Source organism: Syngnathus scovelli, chromosome 8, assembly GCF_024217435.2.
Source record: "Syngnathus scovelli strain Florida chromosome 8, RoL_Ssco_1.2, whole genome shotgun sequence".
NCBI classification, from domain to species: domain Eukaryota; kingdom Metazoa; phylum Chordata; class Actinopteri; order Syngnathiformes; family Syngnathidae; genus Syngnathus; species Syngnathus scovelli.
The window spans coordinates 2043774-2064850 of record NC_090854.1 but is presented as its reverse complement, the minus strand read 5'-3'; the positions used below and the strand labels follow the sequence as shown (position 1 = coordinate 2064850).

General features: G+C 47.7%; 1 protein-coding gene and 1 long non-coding RNA gene across 12 annotated transcripts in view; both read right to left on the bottom strand.

The window, feature by feature from the left end:
• Positions 1-5307, bottom strand: part of il10rb (interleukin 10 receptor, beta) — a 185409-nt gene extending 180102 nt beyond the window's left edge. For 6 of the 11 annotated variants that reach the window (XR_011087269.1, XR_011087266.1, XR_011087267.1 and 3 more), the window contains exon 1: positions 5126-5306. Coding sequence is in view for 6 of the 11 variants with exons in the window: in XM_049727081.1 (XP_049583038.1) it covers positions 5126-5204 (79 nt within the window). In the remaining 5 variants the exon portion in view is untranslated. Of the gene's footprint in view, positions 1-486; positions 580-5125 lie in introns of all 11 variants that reach the window. The other 5 variants (XM_049727087.2, XM_049727086.2, XM_049727082.1 and 2 more) reach the window with 4 other exon arrangements.
• LOC137840541 (uncharacterized) lies at positions 3590-4847 on the bottom strand. The gene is made up of 2 exons (XR_011087272.1): positions 4706-4847; positions 3590-4191 (listed from the first exon to the last, which is right to left on the bottom strand). It is a non-coding gene; the product is annotated as an uncharacterized lncRNA (long non-coding RNA).
• Positions 5308-21077: the final 15770 nt, after the last annotated feature.

Sequence of the window (21077 nt, the reverse complement as noted above, 5' to 3'; positions counted from 1 at the left end):
CATAGTCTATAGTTATGAATTTAAGTAGGAATGAAATCTTATTATCATTTAGGTGCAATTCAACAGGAGAAAGAAATGACTTGGAAGTGGCTCAAAATAAAACAGTCAAAAAGGTAAGGCATGTTTTGCTAGGCTGTGATTGCACATCACTTTGATTTTAATTGTATTACTTTAAATGGACTCGCGCTATTAAAAAAAGTCAGTTATTACCGTACTAGCGCCAATAAAAGACGACCCTGATTATAAGACAACCCCCACTTTTTCAAGACTCAAGTTTGAAAAAAGACTTTTTGAACACCAAATTTAATTTTTATACAGAAAATGATTACTTCTGAAACAAATGATTATAACAATATATTCGAGAGAAAAAGCATGTTATTTTGCCTCATTCAAATCATGCCAAAACTGTCTATCACATCTTAATATGTGAAGCTTTAAATATGTAAACTAAAGTGCAATCACCTCCTCTGTGAGTCGTCACCTTACCGTGGTGGAGGAGTTTGCGTGTCCCAATGATCCTAGGAGCCATGTTGTCTGGGGCTTCATGCCTCTGGTAGGGTCACGCATGGCAAAAGGGTCCTAGGTGAGGGGCAATACAAAGCACGGCTCAAAAAGCCCCTTATGACGAAAAAGACAGACTCAGATTTCCCTCGCCCAGACGCGGGTCACCGGGGCCCCCCTCTGGAGCCAGGCCTGGAGGTGGGGCTCGAAGGCAAGCGTCTGGTGGCCGGGCCTTCGCCCATTGGGCCCGGCCGGGCACAGCCCGAAAAGGAAACGTGGGTCCCCCTTTCCATGGGCTCACCACCTGTGGCGGTCCGATCCCCGGCTGCAGAAGTTGGCTCTTGGGACATGGAATGTCACCTCTCTGGCTGGAAATGAGCCCGAGCTGGTGTGCGAGGCAGAAAGGTTTCGACTAGATATAGTCGGACTTGCCTCCACACACAGTTTGGGTTCCGGTACAAGCCCTCTCGAGAGGGGCTGGACTCTCTTCCACTCTGGAGTTGCCCACGGTGAGAGGCGTCGAGCAGGTGTGGGTATACTTATTGCCCCCCAGCTGGGTGCCTGCACATTGGGGTTCACCTCGGTAAACGAGAGGGTAGTGTCCCTCTGCCTTCGGGTGGGGGGACGGGTCCTGTTGTTTGTGTCTATGCACCAAACGGCCGCTCAGAGTACCCACCCTTCGTGGAGTCCCTGGAGGAAGTGCTGGAGAGCACTATTTCTGGGGACTCCATTGTAATACTGGGTGACTTCAATGCTCACGTGGGCAATAACCTGGAAGAGCGTGATTAGGAGGAAGCTGTGGCCGTAAGGTCGTTGGTGCCTGTCGTGGCGGGAATCCCTGAACCCGCTGGTGGGCACTGGTAAGGGATGCCGTCAAGCTGAAGAAGGAGACCTATCGGGCTGTTTTGGCCTGCGGGACTCCGGAGGCAGCTGACAGGTACCCGATGGCCAAGCGGAACACGGCTTTAGCGGTTGCTGAGGCAAAAACCTGGGCGTGGGAGGAGTTTGGCGAGGCCATGGAGAATGACTTCCGGACGGCTTCGAGGAAATTCTGGTCCATCATCCGGCGTCTCAGGAGAGGGAAGCAGTGCACCGTCAACACTTTACAGTGGGGATGGCGTATTGCTGACCTCGACTCGGGACGTCGTGAGTCCATGGGGCGAATACTTCGAAGACCTCCTCAATTCCACCAACGCGCCTTCCATTGTGGAAGCAGGGCCTGGAGACTCTGAAGCGGACTCTCCAATCTCTGGGGTCGAAGTCACTGAGGTAGTTAAAAACTCTCCGGATCGGGGATGAGATCCTGCATCAAGTAGAGGAGTTCAAGTATCTTGGGGTCTTGTTCACGAGTGAGGGGAGAATGGAGCGCGAGATCGACAGGCGGATCGGTGCAGCGTCGGCAGTAATGCGGACTCTGTACCGGTCTGTCGTGGTAAAGAGAGAGCTGAGCCAAAAGGCAAAGCTCTCAATTTACCGGTCGATTTACGCTCCTACCCTCACCTATGGTCACGAGCTATGGGTCGTGACCGAAAGAACGAGATCCCGGATACAAGCGGCCGAAATGAGTTTCCTCCGCAGCATGTCCGGGCTCCCCCTTAGAGATAGGTTGAGAAGCTCGGTCGTCCGGGAGAGACTCGGAGTAGAGTCGCTGCTCCTCCACGTTGAGAGGAGCCAGATGAGGTGGCTCGGGCATCTTATCAGGATGCCTCCTGGACGCCTCCCTGGGGAGGTGTTCCGGGCATGTCCACCCGGTAGGAGACCCCGTGGACGACCCAGGACGCGCTGGAGAGATTATGTCTCTCAGCTGGCCTTGGGATCCCCGGGATGAGCTGGATGAAGTGGCTGGGGAGAGGGAAGTCTGGGAGTGCCTCCTAAAGCTGCTGCCCCCGCGACCCGACCCCGGATAAGCGGAAGAAGATGGATGGATGCATGGATGGATGGATGGATAAAAGTGCAATCACATTTGTAAATGAATGGCTTCTGGTTTTTGAACTGTAAATAAACCTATTGTTTCTGTTGGGGAGCCTAAGGACTGTATAGGGCACAGGTGTCAAACTCAAGACCCGGGGGCCAGATACAGCCTGGCACATCATTTTATGTGGCCCGCGAAGACAAATTGTGCATTAAATTCGTGTCATTACAATTGCAAATTGTCTTCACTTTTAATAATGTCTTTTTTTAAATATTTTACAAGTTTCTACTCATCTGATTTTAAAACGAGTTGTTTGTCAGTTTGTTTTGTAGCTTTTACTGTATATAATATGAGGTGCTCATACATTTATTTGGGTTGACAGTCAAAATGGCCCTCCAAAAGAAGCTATGACTACAATGCGGCCTGCAAAAAAAATGAGTTTGACACCCCTGGTATAGGGGGTTGGCTCGGATGGTTATGCTCTTTTCGCCCCCAGGTGTCGGTCAGAACACAGGAGGGAAGACGTGGTTCAGTTTTGATTGCTTTCCTGAATTATTGGCAAAAAAGTAACGGGCAATGTGGCTCATAGGGGCATACAGGCAAACTGGCAAAAGGGTATAGGCACATGTTTGGTCGTAAGGATGTGAGAGCAGGTGCGTGTAGTGTACATGTGTGAGTCTTTGGGTGTGTAAATGTGATTCTTGTGTGTGTGATTCTTGTGTGAATGGTGTGTGTGGTTTGTGGGGTGTGTGTGTGTGTGTGTGGTTCTGCAACAGACAGAAATACAGCACGTAAGTCAATGCTCAACTTCTGACGTCACACAACACGACGGCACACATTACATTACTGACTGGACGTAATGGTTCTACTATACTAAGTAACCATAAATGAAATACTCTCTGCAACACACCAAACATAAGTCATCGAGACAACAAAATACATTTGCTGGCGACCGTTAGTCGCCATGCCGTTGCGTGACGGCTACTTGTACGATGCGAGGCAAACTTAAAGGAGCGCGCCGAAGCTATCAATCAAACGGCGCACACACGAAACAAATCGTGATCGGACGAACGGCACAACAGTAGACAGTAGTAACAATGAAATGTATACACTCACTTTGTGTCAAAGACGCACACGATCACAGCAACACACTCAGTCGATACCAGCAACTTTTAACTTACCGCTGCGCATAAGCTCCAACAACCGCGATAAGCTGAGGTAACTCATGCAAGACTTAAGGCGCGGAGACGTAACTGTCCAACATTTTAACATCAACATAAGAACCTTTCTAACAGTTTCTCCATTTATTATCTCTTCTCTTATTTTCTTCTCTTTTCTTTCTTACCGCTATTTTTTATTTTTCTTCCTCGTGCTACCGCTATTTTTATTTTTATTCTTCGTGACAGGGGTTCACTTTGGCCTGGGGAGTTAAGTTCAGCATTCGCTTTAAAGATATCTGGCGCTATCTAGCAATGTGAATGGGTATAATGTCTAGATCCCGAATGTAAGACAACCCCCACTTTTTCAGTCTTATTTCAATGCAAAAAACACCGTCTTATATTCGGTCCAATACGGTAATTGAAACTAAAATATTCATTCAAATATTTTAAACCCCAAACAAAATGCTTTCCAACGTCCTCTCAGTTAATTCTACACTTTGTGGATTAATACTTGACACAAATGCAATTATGTTTTTTATCTATTATAGTCATTTAAAATGTGACGTTGTAGCCTACAACTTTTCGCTCTTGAAAGGCCCAGCGCTGTATTGTACTTTCCTGAAAACAGAGCTTTCTGAACAAGAATTGTGATTGAACTCAACCAACCTGTGTAAATCTAATTTCTGCTTCAGTGTCTTAGCATTTTCCTAAATCTGAAGAAATCAAACGAGCACGCAGTGAGTAAATTGGATAACAGGTGATTGGCAATGGCTTAATAGCGCGCTCCCTAAATTGTGGGCAAAATCCAACAATACCAATGATCAAATATACTTCAATATAGAAATACAGCATAGGAATACATATTGGCAATATAAAATTTTCTTTCCGTCTGGGATTATTTATCTACTGGACCAAATATCAGTTCCAATGTCTAAAAACTGTATTATATTAATTGTATTATGAATTAATAAAAAGCAATGATTAACCACCACATTAATATAACCCGTAGATAAAGTTCCTCATTACAAATAACTTGAAATTGAAAAAGTAACTTGTCACTCCACGCAGACAGTAATATTGTAAAGATTTTACTTTCAAATTCAAGTAACTAATGTAAAATATCCTTACTCACCACTGCTAGCGGTTTGGTGAAAAGGTTTGGGGGTACACGAGACAAAAGGAATTCGAAGGGGGGGAATTTTTAACGGTAGTTCTGATTCCAACGACAGTAGCCTTCACATCTTTCTTTTGTTCGCTCAGTCATGCGACTTTTATGACATACCTCGTATTGAATTTACTTCCGTGTTATTGCTTCCCGCATTTGACACTTGTAGTTTTGGATATCGGCGTGTCTGGGTTGTTTAGCGTGATAAATATAACTCGAAATGATGTGAAATGTAAAAAAAAAAATAGCCCTAAAAAAATTGTAAATGGGATTTTACGCCCAAAGAGTAAATCCTGTTTTGTTTTCAAACCCAAACATGTTTAGTGCCAGCATTAAGTCACGATACAGACGCACAAACGTCACGTTAATAAAGAAAAAAAAACTTACCATTTATTGCATGGATCCACACAAAAGAAGAGATCAGAAGGAAAACATGGTCACGGAACATGCCGTTAAGGAATGCCATCTATTCGGTTGTTCTCTTAAAGTTCAAGGTGGCTGTATTTTGGAAATCCCACTGCGTTCTAGTGTTGGCTCGTGAGTGAATGATTCGTTTTTAAAGAATGAATCCTTTCAGTGAACGAGAGTGAACGAATCACTTCCGAAAGTGATTGGTTCTTTTGTTTCATATAACTTCAACCAGTAGGTGCCGGTAATGTCCATTGAAGCTGGTACCACTTCGCCGTAAAACCTAACCCTTACTTATAGTAGGTTTTAAATAACTTGTATGCATACATCCTGAGACTGGAAGGTTGTGGGTTCAAACATTTATGTTATAACGTCTGGTGTTTTATTCCTTGTTTTTATATTCGCCAATTAAAACATAAAAATCAGACATTTGGTGAACTGCTTTATATGACAATATGTATATGTGTTTTACGTTGTTATATGAGTTGGTGTCCCCAAAATTAACAAATGTCGGCATAACGTTTTTTTCAACCTTTTATTCCAACACAAACACATTCGATATAATAATAATAATAATTCATTTAATTTATATAGCGCTTTTCAATGACCCAAAGACGCTTTACAGGGAATACAAAGGGTGGGGACGGAAGGGGGGGAGACAATAGGATATAGTTAATAACAAGACATCGGTCAGCAGTGCGAAGGAGATGGATGGAGGAGCCGGAGGGGCAGGAGCGGAGTTGTTGAGGTTGGCAGTACGGGAAGTGGGGGTGACGGGGGGTTGGTAGTCCAGAAAGACGAGATGGGTGAGCCATCGGGGAAGCGCCGGTCCAGATGTAGCGGCGATGGCGAAGGATCCCAGCCTCGTGTGGAAGCAGCAGTGGACCAGGTGGTGATGCGGTCGACCTCGACTGCACCCACTCGAACGGTAGGCCCCAGCAGAGCCACGGTTTAACAGACCCCCAGGAAGACAGAAAACAAAACAAACAAAAAAAAAAAAAACAGTGGAGTCCAGCTGTTAGGTTCAGATTCAGCACAAGGATCAGCAGACAAAACCAGTGAGACAGAATGTTGATCTTTTCTCGCGAGGAGTGCATCCAGACTTACAGCAATCCAAAATACACTAAAGGTCTTGTTTACACTCCTCTCTTTTTATTTAGGAATGCCCTACCTACAATGTGAGACGAGCCCCTGATAGGTGGGGGGGAAAGCGTGGGCTTTGTCTCAAGAGTGAAGAAACGAGATTCTATGTGAAACTAGAAGTCGCGGACAGGATCCCATGAGAAACGAAAAGTGAATGTTATGGGAAACAAAGTAGTCATGAGAAAAGAGTGCATAGACAAAATGACATGTGCAGACATCAACAACTTTCTTGGATTCCCAGATGTGTAGAAGGTCAGGAAGCTCCAGACAGCATCGTTTGACTTGCTGTGGACTGGGTGATGTCTGCAAGAAGAAACAGCAAGCATTCTGCGCAATAACTTTATTAATAAGTACTCATTAGGGAACGCATGATAACATATATATACAATTTATCTAACAATTCCCCCCTGTATTATCATAAGTTCCCGGAGAACAACTCATCACCCATATGGCCACTTCAAAAAGATTTTCAGCCGAGGGATCACATTTCGCAAGAACTAACTTACACACGGGAGGAAACTGAGTCATAATCGGCAAAGCTAGGGTCAAGAAACAAACCGGACAGGTTTACCACAAAAGAGTCGTCGACCGGGTCGTCACTAGAGAAGGAACCCGCGTCGATCGAAAGGTCATCCCTTTGGAGCAACGGGAAAGTCTCAGCTGGTGGAGAGATAGCAGTTGTAATTAGTCTGTTAATTAGGGATCGGAGACAAGGGATACAACAACATCCACACAAGGTCAAAATGGCAGAGAAAACGGCTATGGAGACCAGGGCAGAGGAAACCAGGGTGCGGTACTTTCCGAACACGTTCAACCAGTCGGTCCAAACCTCTGTGTTCACCCCACTGTGCTCCTTCATCCTCCCGTTCAAGGTCCGCAGGCCCTCAAGGGCCTGGGACAGGCTTCCGCCGGCTGCAGTATTATTCGGAATAAACGTGCAACATTGCTCACCGAACATGGCGCAGACACCGCCCTCCTTTGAGAGTAGCATGTCAAGGGCCATTCGATTCTGGAAAGCCATGAGGGAAGTAGCGGCCAGTTGGGAGTGGACCGCCCTGAAACCCGCCTCGGACCAGTTTCCAAGCCTCTGCACGTTGTAATGGACGTAGTTAATCCTGTCAACATTTTTGTTAATAGTACACCACCAACACAGGGCGGATTCAAAACCAGCTGCTATCTGATTCACCAGCTTATACTCATCTGGTACTCCTCTAGGAACACCAATGGCGTCAATGTAAGTTGGATTAGCCGCGCCCCGCCATTCGGCGCTTCGTTTTGTTCTCGGCCAGAATACGGGAACCACGGACTTAGCAAAAGATGTCAGATCATAAGAGGACATCGGTATCAAATGAACGGGCAGCAATAGGGTTACCAAAGCGCAAATTCCGGAGCTGTCGAAAGGCAACCTATCATAAAGTTTGTTACTATTACACCAAAACCAAACATCACTACGAGCAATGGGCAAAAAAGGGGCAGTGACATTGGTCACGGACCCACACCATAGAGGAGGCAGGGCGCCGAGCTTCTCACCGGTACCAGGTAATCTAAGACATGTAAAATTACCCTTAGCTACATCGGACGAAAAAAGGGGTTTATATTTTGTCATAGAGGCAACAGGGTAAACCTTATCCCATTTAAAACAATCATGAGCGGGTGAAATGGACAGGCTTAACATTAAAGTAACAGCACACTTAGGACCTATATTCGCAGGTATGATTTTCAAAAGAGGTCTTGGACCCATGCATGCAACGCAACTGGCGCCAGCCATCTTTGCGGCCTGCTCAGCCATAAGAAGCCAGTTGTTAGTATGACCGCTTATCCCTGTGGAGGCCACAAAATAGCTATCTACATCAGTGAGGAGCGTACTTGTGATTTTTGCTCCTGCTGACAGGGTGTATTTATTTGTAACGGGACGGTCTGCGACCGACATTGTTCTATTAAGGCAAATAGCAATAGGAAAGCGAGGATCGATTCCAGAGGACCAAGCCCACAGTTGAAAACCCCAACAAGAAGTGTTAAACAAGGTGACATTTGGAAGACGAATTTGACCATCAGGGAGTGTAAGAGTCAAAAGGAGGCTTGTGCCCCGATTTATCAAAGTCACTCGTTTAGCAAAGAACACAGCCTCGTCACTGGAACCAGAGGGCCAATACCCTCGCATTTGTGTGGTGACAAGGGTGCCCCAGCCGGTGTTAACCGGGTGGCCAGTTAAATACCACCAATACCCGAGCCATTTATCTCCAGTAGTGGGGCGACCATTACGAAACCCTTTCAAACTTTTCAAAGGTAAAATAATAGAAGAAGATGTATTGGGAGCCACAGTAAACATTAATGAGTTATTATAAGCCCAAGACAAAAGCCATGGTACACAGGTTGGAACACGGACGGCTCCTGGAACACAAACAACATGATCAAAAAGGGATTTAGTGTCGCGCTTATGTCTAGCAATTTCTCCCCATGAGCCATATTGATTAGAATTAGCGTTAGCAGTCGCCTGAGAGAATAATGTTCGAGGCTCATGGTACTCTATCCCTCCAAATAAAATAACCCCCGAAAAAAACACAATGGTAACACAAACCAGCAAAAGCAACCAAAAAGACATGGCAGACTTAGCGCAGGCCACAGCCTGATTAAAGCACACACCAAATGACTCTCTAATGCTCATGTTTTTTGGATCTCCTCAGAGTCAACACCCTGAGCTTCGGGTTGGTGTCTTGGAAATTGGCTTCTGCTAGCTTTCGTGTCAACCCTGGATCTTGGCACCAGGATCAGGCACTATTACCAGACTTTGCTCACCTTCCGTACTTTAGGTTGGGTCTGCAGAGATCACCTTTTTACAATGAGATAAATGAATCCACGTGTTGCGTTCGGCTATTTTCAAAGCATTTGGTGTCGTGAGTAGTACCAAAAAAGGACCTTCCCACTTGGGTGAATGCCAATTCTTCCTCTTGATACTCTTGATCAAGACCCAGTCTCCCGGTACCACTTTGGGGTCTTCCTGCGGAGAAATGGGTTCATCATCAGTGTTATTGGTTAGATTCTTTTGACGTTCCAACATTTTTCTCATGTAATCAGCTAACGTGGCTTCCTCGGGGATCTCCCATGTGTTCTTGAACTGAGGAAGCCTGTAAGGCCTTCCAAACATTGTTTCATAGGGAGTTAGCCCTGTTGTACTTGTAATATTTATGCACATTTTGACCAGGTCTAAGCACTGAGTCCATGGTCGTTTGGTTTCCTCCATACATTTTTTTAATCTGTTTTTTATAGTAGCGTTAAATCGTTCAACGAGGCCAGCTGACTGTGGTCTATAGGAACAATGGTTCTTTAGATTTATGTGGAACATTCTCCCAATGTTATGCACTATTTGATTTACAAAATGTGGACCATTGTCGCTGTAAATTGTTTCCGGAATGCCGTATCTTGGAATGATGTCTTTGCATAAGGCCTTTGCCACTGTGAGTGCATCAGCATGTTTGGTAGGAAATGTTTCTACCCATTTAGAAAATGCGTCTATTACGACCAAACAATATTCTTTCCCTTCACATTTATGTAATTGGATATAATCCATATGTATTGTCTGAAATGGATACAATGGAGTCGGGAATTTCCCTCTCTGAGGTCTTAAATTGCCTTGTGGGTTATGTTTAGCACAGATCAAACACGCTCTGCAAAATTGTTTTGAAAAAGCTGCAAAGCCGTACGTTGTATAAATAGCTTCAACTTGTTTCACCATACCCCCCGTCGAGACATGGGTGACCCCATGACTCGAAATAGCAGCCCATTTGAACAAGTTACGAGGCAAGACAGGCTTGCCCAAAGGTCACACAAAATGACCAACAGCGTTTTTAGTTGCACCCCGTTTTTCCCAAGAGAGCCGTTCCTGGGAGGGGCTCTGAGATTGCATGTCAAGCAACACATCAGGGGGGATGTGTGACATCGAATCATGAGCCGTGAGAGACAAGAGGACATGGAGCAGGCCTTCTGCAGCGGCCTTCGCGGATTTGTCAGCAAAAGCATTACCGAGAGAAACAGGATCAGAGCACGCAGTGTGAGCAGCACATTTGCAAACTGCTATCTTTAAAGGCAGCTGGACCGCGTCCAAAAGTTGAGTCAGCAATGTGGAATGGGTGACGGGCTTCCCTGCAGAAGTTATCATGCCACGGTTGCTCCACTGCTGAGCAAACACGTGTACTGTAGCAAAAGCATACTGACTATCAGTCCAGATAGTGACGGATTTGTTTGCAAACAATTTGCAGGCCCCAGTCAAAGCAATGAGCTCAGCGGCCTGTGCAGACATATTGGATGGCAGTCTAGCAGCCTCCAAAACCATGTCGGCAGTAACAATGGCATACCCAGTAAGGGTCACACCAGATTCATTTTTCTTAGAAGACCCATCAACAAAAACCACATGACCATCTGGCAGAGGCGTATCTTCCAAATCAGGCCGAGCCTTAGCAACTTGTTGGGCAGCATCGACACAATCATGGAATTCGCCGTCGCCAGGAAGGGGAATGAGAGTGGCAGGATTGAGTGTCGTGCATCTTTCAACGGTCAGATGTGGCTGAGACAGCAACGTAGCCATGCAAGAAAGATGACGCGCAGGCGACAGGAAGGTCATACTAGTCTGCAGCAGAAGAGCTGAGACAGCATGAGGAACTTTCAGCGTCAAAGGATGAAACAACACAACACCAGCACTGCTCTCCACAGCCATGGAGGCCGCCACCACGGCCCTCACGCACGGAGGGAGAGCACATGCAACACTGTCCAATTTAGAGGAATAAAAAGCAATAGGTCGCAACCTTGAGCCATGTGATTGGAGCAAAACGGAGGTCATGTAATGACCTCTGCAGTCAACAGTTTGGACAAATACCTTTTCATAGTTGGGCAAGGCTAGAGTGGAGCTGGAGACCAAAGTCTGTTTGATCAAAACAAAAGCATCCTCAGCTTCAGGAGTCCATTTTAAGTGAGTGGACATCGAGATGTCCTCCACATACATCAATTTGGACAGAGGAGCAACAATTTGGGCATAATCCAGTATCCAGCTTCTACAATAACCCGTGAGACCCAAAAAAGACATCATTTGCTTCTTTGTTAGCGGCTTAGGAGCTTGTAAAATAGAGGCCTTTCTGCTCTCAATTATGGATCGACCTTGGGAACTCAGATTGTGACCTAGATACTTAATTTCAGCGGACCACAGTTGAAGCTTGTTCTTGCTGACCTTGTGGCCTTCACCTGCCAAGTGATGCAGCACAGCAAGCGTGTCTTTCTGGCAAGAGGCCAAATCAGGAGACGCTATCAAAATGTCATCAACATAGAGCAAGATTTGACTTCCCATCGGCGGGACAAATTTAGCCATGCTGGCTGCCATCACCTGTGAGTAAATTGTCGGGCTTTCGCAATACCCCTGTGGCAACCTCGTAAAGGTGTACCTGGAGCCAGCATATGTAAACGTAAACCAAAATTGACTTTCTTCCGCAATAGGGACAGAGAAAAAAGCATTGCTAATGTCAATCACTGTGAAGAATTTCGCATCAGGTGTCAATGAATTTAATAAGGTATGCGGGTCAGGGACACAAGGTGCCCTCTGAATAACCGCATTGTTTACAGCTTGCAAGTCTTGCACCAGTCTCCACCCAACAGAAGGGAGTGCCTTCTTCACAGGGAAAATTGGAGTATTGCAAGGAGAATCCGGGCAAGGAACAATGACACCTGCTTTTAATAAATCAGAAATAACAGGTGCGATCCCCTGTAAGGCATCAGATTTTAAAGGATATTGCCTCACACAAGGGCGGTATTCAGTTTTAGGTCTTATGACAACAGGAAGCGCACCTTTCACTAAACCAACGTCAGAAGGACCCGTAGACCAAAGATGACTCGGGACCTCAGCGAGGACGTGCTCGTCATCTGACGTCAGCACAAAATCTCAAAATGAGGGTGTTTGCTCAACACCAGGATCAGCATGGATTCCACTAATGAATGACAAATCTCGAGCCATATTTTGTTTGAAAAGCTTGGTGGAAGGACTATAAAAGGAGTCAGAATTAACCTGAGTCCAGTCAGAAGCTGCCAAGGCATCACCAGCCATAAATCCCAAACATTGCCACGCTGCGGTGTGAGGCCTGTAGAGAGAGATGTGGAGCGGAGTGGGAGACATGTGCAATCTTTGAACAGCAGGGGGAGCCGTTTGTATAACCACACAAGCACGGCTTTCACCATCATGCAGAAGGAAAGATGCCGTCAAAGTGGCAGGTGTAGCAGCCTCAAGCATGTTCTCGTAGTTGTGATCAGGACCAGGTGTGTCTTTATGCCACATAGTTAGGTGCAGTTTATCGGCCTCCATTGCCTGTTCAGGGCAACGCAAAAGAGTGGCCACTCGGGCCAAAAGAGGGGAACCAAAATCCATCACTTCCGCATCAGCCAAATCCAATGAATAAAAATAGTAGCAGTGAAATTGACCAAAAATCTGTAACTGGTGTCGCCTTTTGACAACAATTTGACCGTCAAGAGACACAAGGGAATGCCCAAGGGCAGTGAGAGCATCTCTACCTAGCAAATTAATAGGGCAACTGGGCATCAGCAAAATGGGAATGCAACAACTTCCCCCTTCCAGGTCCCGTATCCAAACTGGTCGAGACTGGGGAACTGGGGTTGCCAGCCCATTTGCTGCTCTCACCCAAAAGGATTTACCGTTTGGTTGCACACCTGCAGGTATGTCACGACATGTGGTCACACATGCCCCTGAGTCACACAAAAAGGTTATTGGAGTCCCGTTTACCATTAGAGTTATTACTGGCTTCTCAATATTGTTCATCAACAAATCTTGAATGTTCAAATCGACATCAACAGGGGGAGCTGTTGACAAGACAGTTGTTCCAACTGTATTTTGATCTTTGTCTAGTCATAAGGGAGGTCTACTCCCGCCCTTGTAATTACCTGGGCAGTTTCTTGCTATATGGCCTCTCTTCCCACATGACCAGCAAATAGGTTCAGAATTGTACCGCTTTGACTGACCTGAAGCGGGCTGGTCATTTGTTCCGTAATTGGGAGAATCACGACTGTACCCCCCGCTACCTCTGCCACGGAATTTGTTACGACCACGCCCCCCTAGGCGTGGTTCGAAGGTCTTATTTTGATAGAACACTTCAGACTGCCCTCCTTCAACAAAAAACACGGTGTCTTTTTTCCCCTTATCTTTTGCTCTTTTTGAATTGACAACTTTTTCGGCGTGTATTGCATGATCAATGAACTGTGGCAAGGTAGATGTCGGGAAAGTGATCATATGTTTAGTGATCCAGGTTTGGATTGCTGGATGCGAATTTGCATGTAGAGCATTTTTGAGTTGTTGGTCATAAACATCAGTTCCATGCTCCAAGCCACTATTGGCTTTGAACACTCTTTCGAGCCTGTGTCTAAAGTCTTCAAACAACTCATCTGCTTTTTGTTTGGTTCGGCCAATGTCTGTGTAATTTGCTCTACGTTCGAATTTTATTTTTATCCTGCCCAATAGGCGGTCAATTTCTGTCTGCAATGGCACCCCGTTACATTCCAATGGACGGCCCCGGGAATCAAAAGGATCCCAGGTGCCTTTAACGCTTGCCCAATGTTTGGTTAAGGATGCCATGAAAACCTGCTGTACTTCATCGCCTCTCAAATTATACGAAGCAATGAGTTGTTTCACGTCAGTACAGTATTGATCAACATCTTCAGTGGGCAACGCTATACCCTCAATTGCCGATTTTATATCAGCACTGGTCCATGTTCTGTACACTAAAATTGTGGGTCCTCCATCATCATGAGGATTTGCCACTTCAATCATCGGGTATGCGTCAGCCGAATGATCCAACTTAGCACGGCTCCGCGTCAACATACCACGAGCACGGCTCCGCGCCAACATACCACGAGCAGAAGCACTATACTCAGGAGGATGATCTGTGTTTGGTAATTTGGGGTATAAAGACGGAAAAGTTGGTTCGCCTCGGCGTGCCGCAATCTCCGCCTTGACAATTTGATCATTTTTTTCATCCTCATTCATCGCATTGTCAGCCTCGGCCCTCAAGCGGGTCCGAGCTGACACTGTCTCATCATCCTCCTGCCTGTGCAACAGCAAGTTCTTTTTTATCTTTTCTTCGTCTTCCTTATCTCTCAATTTTTCTCTTATCTGCCCACATTTTCTCTTTTCCGCTTCTAATTCCCATTGTACTATCAGATGATACCCGTCTCTATTCTTCTTTACACCACATTTAGCATCAATTGCTTGCTTTAGGTTATTCAACGAATTCGTTTTCAGCTGACCATCAAATTTGTAATCAGTTATCCATTTATCAAGAGATCTTACATTTTCAGGGTCGCCTTCTTCCATCAATTTCCAATCTTTGCATTTTAATTCATGTCGGGGTAGCGGTTTTTGTTTGCTATTCGCTGTCCCCATGGTTTATTTTCTAAATTTCAGTTTTGACTGTATTCACAGGACAGTGTTTAAATGTTCGATGTGTGGAGGAAACGGAGAATCTCTGCTTTCGTCCACACAAAGCCACGGTTTACAGTCCCGTGTATTTTACACAAAGGAGAGCTCAAAGGAGATCACTCTCAGTCAAATCACACACACACACACACACACACACACACACACACACACACACACACACACACACACACACACACACACACACACACACACACACACACACACACACACACACACACACACACACAATGCGCACTCTTATCTTCCCACAGGCAAGCAGGGGAGTCCGCCCTCCCGTGGAACTTAACAAAATCTAAACTCTCTAACCTTCTTATTGTGTAAGAAAAAAAACCCTATTTTTGCTTTTTCCCCAAAGCCGATATAAAACCTATCTTTTCACGGATCAAGAAGCCAAACCAGCTAAACCAGAGTTAAGAAAACACCACAGATGGCAGCAGAAAGCTAGGAAGGTTAACTAGGAGGCCCACGACACCTCAGCGGAATTTAACTGCTCCAAATTACCTGTACTTCTCTAGAAAACAGATGGGTCCGCTTTCCCATGGAATTTAACTGACTCATCAGTCAGGGGACTCAAACATCCCAGCAGAATTTACTGTTTCTAATTGCACTTGATAGGGTCTAGAATTGTCAAGGTTTTAAGTGACTGCACTTTCATTACTTCAACAGAATCAAGATTCGTACTCACAGTCTGCTGGGCCTTCTCCTCGGATGATCTCGTCAACCACTCCGGTGTCCAGCCAACTGATCGAGTCAGCCCCGTGAAAAGGGTTTCTCAATATGCCTTGGCCAAGGACTTGTCCTGCGTCGAAAAGTCGGCCGGAACCAGAAATAGTCCTATTGAGATCCCGGAACGAGCCCCCAAAAATCTGTTAGGTTCAGATTCAGCACAAGGATCAGCAGACAAAACCAGTGAGACAGAATGTTGATCTTTTCTCGCGAGGAGTGCATCCAGACTTACAGCAATCCAAAATACACTAAAGGTCTTGTTTACACTCCTCTCTTTTTATTTAGGAATGCCCTACCTACAATGTGAGACTAGCCCCTGATAGGTGGGGGGGAAAGCGTGGGCTTTGTCTCAAGAGTGAAGAAACGAGATTCTATGTGAAACTAGAAGTCGCGGACAGGATCCCATGAGAAACGAAAAGTGAATGTTATGGGAAACAAAGTAGTCATGAGAAAAGAGTGCATAGACAAAATGACATGTGCAGACATCAACAACTTTCTTGGATTCCCAGATGTGTAGAAGGTCAGGAAGCTCCAGACAGCATCGTTTGACTTGCTGTGGACTGGGTGATGTCTGCAAGAAGAAACAGCAAGCATTCTGCGCAATAACTTTATTAATAAGTACTCATTAGGGAACGCATGATAACATATATATACAATTTATCTAACACCAGCACTCACCGTTCTCAAAATAAGGGGGGGGGGGGGACAATATCCTCACGGGGCCGCCATGAGGATGTGTTACCTCCCTGTAATTTGGCCTAGGAATGAGGGAACCTGTTCAAATTTGCCACACTATCTGAACAGACCCCCAGGAAGACAGAAAAAAAAAACAGTTGGAGTCCACCACTCACCGTTCTCAAAATAAGGGAGGGGGGGGGGCATATCCTCACGGGGCTGCCGTGAGGATGTGTTACCCCCTGTAATTTGGTCTAGGAATGAGGGATTTAGTTCAAATTTGCCACACAACCTGAACAGACCCCCAGGAAGATAGAAAATAAGCCGGTCGATGTCCAGGACTCACCGTTCTCAAAATGGGAGGGGGGCACAAATTTCACGGCTTGAAATTTTTTATAGAGTTCCTGTTACAATTTTTACCCCCCTCCCCACCACCTGTCACTTTGCTTGGGACAAAAGGAGGCTTCAGAAGTGACATTTCTTCTCAATTATTCATTCAAATCGATTCACTCAAATCATTCTCGTTATGAAAGATTTGATCACAAAACGTGTGTGGCTTTTTCTTAAATGTTTGACATTGCTATAGTGTCAGCTTTTAATTATATTGCGCTGTCATTTTAAAGCAAATCAATAAATGCAACAATATTAATTTGCTTTGAAAATACCTGAGTAATAAAATGGACGGATGAATGATGATCACAATTAAGTATAAAGTCCATCCATCCATCCATCTTCTTCCGCTTATCCGGGGTCGGGTCGCGGGGGCAGCAGCTTTAGGAGGGACTCCCAGACTTCCCTCTCCCCAGCCACTTCATCCAGCTCATCCCGGGGGATCCCAAGGCGTTCCCAGGCCAGCTGAGAGACATAGTCTCTCCAGCGCGTCCTGGGTCGTCCCCGGGGTCTCCTACCGGTGGGACATGCCCGGAACACCTCCCCAGGGAGGCGTCCAGGAGGCATCCTGATAAGATGCCCGAGCCACCTCATCTGGCTCCTCTCAACGTGGAGGAGTAGCGACTCTAATCCGAGTCTCTCCCGGATGACCGAGCTTCTCACCCTATCTCTAAGGGAGAGCCCGGACATCCTGCGGAGAAAACTCATTTCGGCCGCTTGTATCCGAGATCTCGTTCTTTCGGTCACGACCCATAGCTCGTGACCATAGGTGAGGGTAGGAGCGTAAATCGACCGGTAAATTGAGAGCTTTGCGTTTTGGCTCAGCTCTCTCTTCACCACAACGGACCGGTACAGGGTCCGCATTACTGCCGACGCTGCACCGATCCGCCTGTCGATCTCACGCTCCATCCTCCCCTCACTCGTGAACAAGACTCCAAGATACTTGAACTCCTCCACTTGGGGCAGGATCTCATCCCCGATCCGGAGAGGGCATTCCACCCTTTTCCGATCGAGGACCATGGACTCGGATTTGGAGGTGCTGACCCTCATCCCGACCGCTTCACACTCGGCTGCGAACCGTTCCAGCGAGAGCTGGAGATCACGGCCTGAAGAAGCCAACAGCACCACGTCATCTGCAAAAAGCAGAGACGCGATGCTGAGGTCCCCAAACCGGACCCCCTCAACGCCTCGGCTGCTCCTAGAAATTCTGTCCATAAAAATTATGAACAGAATCGGTGACAAAGGGCAGCCTTGGCGGAGTCCAACCCTCACTGGGAACGAATCCAACTTACTGCCGGAAATGCGGACCAGACTCTGGCATCGGTGATACAGGGACCGAACCGCCCTTATCAGTTGGCTCGGCACCCCGTACTCCCGAAGCACCCTCCACAGAACCTCCCGAGGGACACGGTCGAACGCCTTCTCCAAGTCCACAAAACACATGTGGACTGGTTGGGCGAACTCCCATGCACCCTCGAGGATCCTGCCGAGGGTGTAGAGCTGGTCCACTGTTCCACGGCCAGGACGAAAGCCACACTGCTCCTCCTGAATCCGAGGTTCAACCTCCCGACGGACCCTCCTCTCCAGCACCCCTGAATAGACCTTACCAGGGAGGCTGAGGAGTGTGATTCCCCTGTAATTGGAACACACCCTCCGGTCCCCCTTCTTAAAGAGGGGAACCACCACCCCAGTCTGCCAATCCAGAGGCACTGTCCCCGATGTCCACGCAACGTTGTAGAGGCGTGTCAGCCATGACAGCCCCACAACATCCAGAGCCTTTAAGAACTCCGGGCGGATCTCATCCACCCCCGGGGCCTTGCCACCGAGGAGTTTTTTAATTACCTCAGTGACTTCGACCCCAGAGATTGGAGAATCCGCCTCAGAGTATCCAGGCCCTGCTTCCTCAATGGAAGGCGTGTAGGTGGAATTGAGGAGGTCTTCGAAGTATTCTCTCCACCGACTCACGACGTCCCGAGTCGAGGTCAGCAGCACGCCATCCCCACTGTAAACAGTGTTGACGTTGCACTGCTTCCCCCTCCTGAGACGCCGGATGGTGGACCAGAATTTCCTCGAAGCCGTCCGAAAGTCATTCTCCATGGCCTCACCGAACTCCTCCCACGCCCGGGTTTTTGCCTCAGCAACCGCCGAAGCCGCGTTCCGCTTGGCCATCCGGTACCTGTCAGCTGCCTCCGGAGTCCCGCAGGCCAAAACGGCCCGATAGGACTCCTTCTTCAGCTTAACGGCATCCCTTACCGCCGGTGTCCACCAGCGGGTTCGGGGATTGCCGCCACGACAGGCACCAACGACCTTACGGCCACCGCTCCGGTCGGCCGCCTCAACAATGGAGGCGCGGAACATGGTCCACTCAGACTCAATGTCCCCCGCCTCCCCCGGGACGTAGGAAAAGCTCTGCCGGAGGTGGGAGTTGAAGCTCTTCCTGACAGGAGATTCTGCCAGACGTTCCCAGCAGACCCTCACAGAGCGTTTGGGTCTGCCAGGTCGGACCGGCATCTTCCCCCACCATCGGAGCCAACCCACCACCAGGTGGTGATCAGTTGACAGCTCCGCCCCTCTCTTCACCCGAGTGTCCAAAACATTCGGCCGCAAATCCGATGACACGACTACAAAGTCGATCATCGAACTGCGGCCTAGGGTGTCCTGGTGCCAAGTGCACACATGGACACCCTTATGTTTGAACATGGTGTTCATTATTGAAAATCCGTGTCGAGCACAGAAGTCCAACAATAGAACACCGCTCGGGTTCAGATCAGGGGGGCCGTTCCTCCCAATCACGCCCTTCCAGGTCTCACTGTCATTGCCCACGTGAGCATTGAAGTCACCCAGTAGAAAAATAGAGTCCCCAGAAGGAGCGCTCTCCAGCACTTCCTCCAGGGACCCCAAGAAGGGTGGGTACTCTGAGCTGCCGTTTGGTGCATAGACACAAACAACAGTCAGGACCCGTCCCCTCACCCGAAGGCGGAGGGAGGCTACCCTCTCGTTCAGTGGGGTGAACCCCAATGTGCAGGCACCCAGCCGGGGGGCAATAAGTATACCCACACCTGCTCGACGCCTCTCACCGTGGGCAACTCCAGAGTGGAAGAGAGTCCAGCCCCTCTCGAGAGGGCTTGTACCGGAACCCAAACTGTGCGTGGAGGCTAGTCCGACTATATCTAGTCGGAATCTTTCTGCCTCGCACACCAGCTCGGGCTCCTTTCCAGCCAGAGAGGTGACATTCCATGTCCCAAGAGCCAGCTTCTGCAGCCGGGGATCAGACCGCCAAGGTCCCTGCCTTTGGCTGCCGCCCAGCTCACATTGCACCCGACCCCTTCGGCCCCTCCCACAGGTGGTGAGCCCATGGGAAGGGGGACCCACGTTTCCATTTCGGGCTATGCCCGGCCGGGCCCCATGGGCGAAGGCCCGGCCACCAGACGCTCGCCTTCGAGCCCCGCCTCCAGGCCTCGCTCCAGAGGGAGGCCCCGGTGACCCGCGTCCGGGCGAGGGAAAACAAAGTCCATTTATGTTTTTCATCATAAGGGGCTTGGCTGAGCCGTGCTTTGTCTGACCCCTCACCTAGGACCCGTTTGCCATGGGTGACCCTACCAGGGGCATGAAGCCCCCGACAACATGGCTCCTAGGATCATAGGAGCACGCAAACCCCTCCACCACGATAAGGTGACGACTCGCGGAGGGGTCATAGGAGCACGCAAACCCCTCCACCACGATAAGGTGACGACTCGCGGAGTATAAAGTCTCCTTTGTAATATATACTTGTAGAATGTAACGATACCCAAAAGGAGGAGTTTCTTTGCATCGAGGTTTATGCAAAGAGCTCACGTAATTATATCGTTGCTTTTTGGTGAAGTAACTGAGTGTTCCGTCTGTACGACTGGTCTGTGAATGCACCCCGCTTCAACGGCAGAACGCAGATGAATTTAAAGACATTGAAGTGAATTTTGAACTTTATGCGTATCTGTATGTTGCACTAGATGATCCACTTGTAGCAGTAAGACTATCAAACTATTTTTGCTGTACAGAGGAGCTTTAGTTTCAGTAGTGTATAAGTACTTAGTAGAAGATAGAAGGGCCAGTTGTCGTGACCAGGGAGAATTCAGTTGCAGCAATGTGTGCAATCCTATAAGGTAAAGTGGCTGTTGTCGTCCATCACCAACAGCGCTGGTCAAGATCACCTTTTTAGGACTGAAGTAAACTAGTAGCTTGAAAACTACAGCTGTTACCCAAAGCCGTGACATCAGCTTCTTGTCAGGTATAAAAGCTACGGGCCTGACAAGAGGGGGGGGCTCGTTCCAGGGGGGGCTCGCTCTAGCGCGGGCTCGCTCGCTCTCTCTTTTTTTGGGGGGGGTGGGGGGGGTGGGGGGGCTTTTTACATCCATGCCTGGGGCCACTCAACTTTTTGGAAAGACTTCACTCTGACATCGGTTGAATAAAATCTTTTCCCAATCAGCCGTGGGTCTCTGAAGTGCTCATTCATCGGGAAACAGCCACCGATCACCG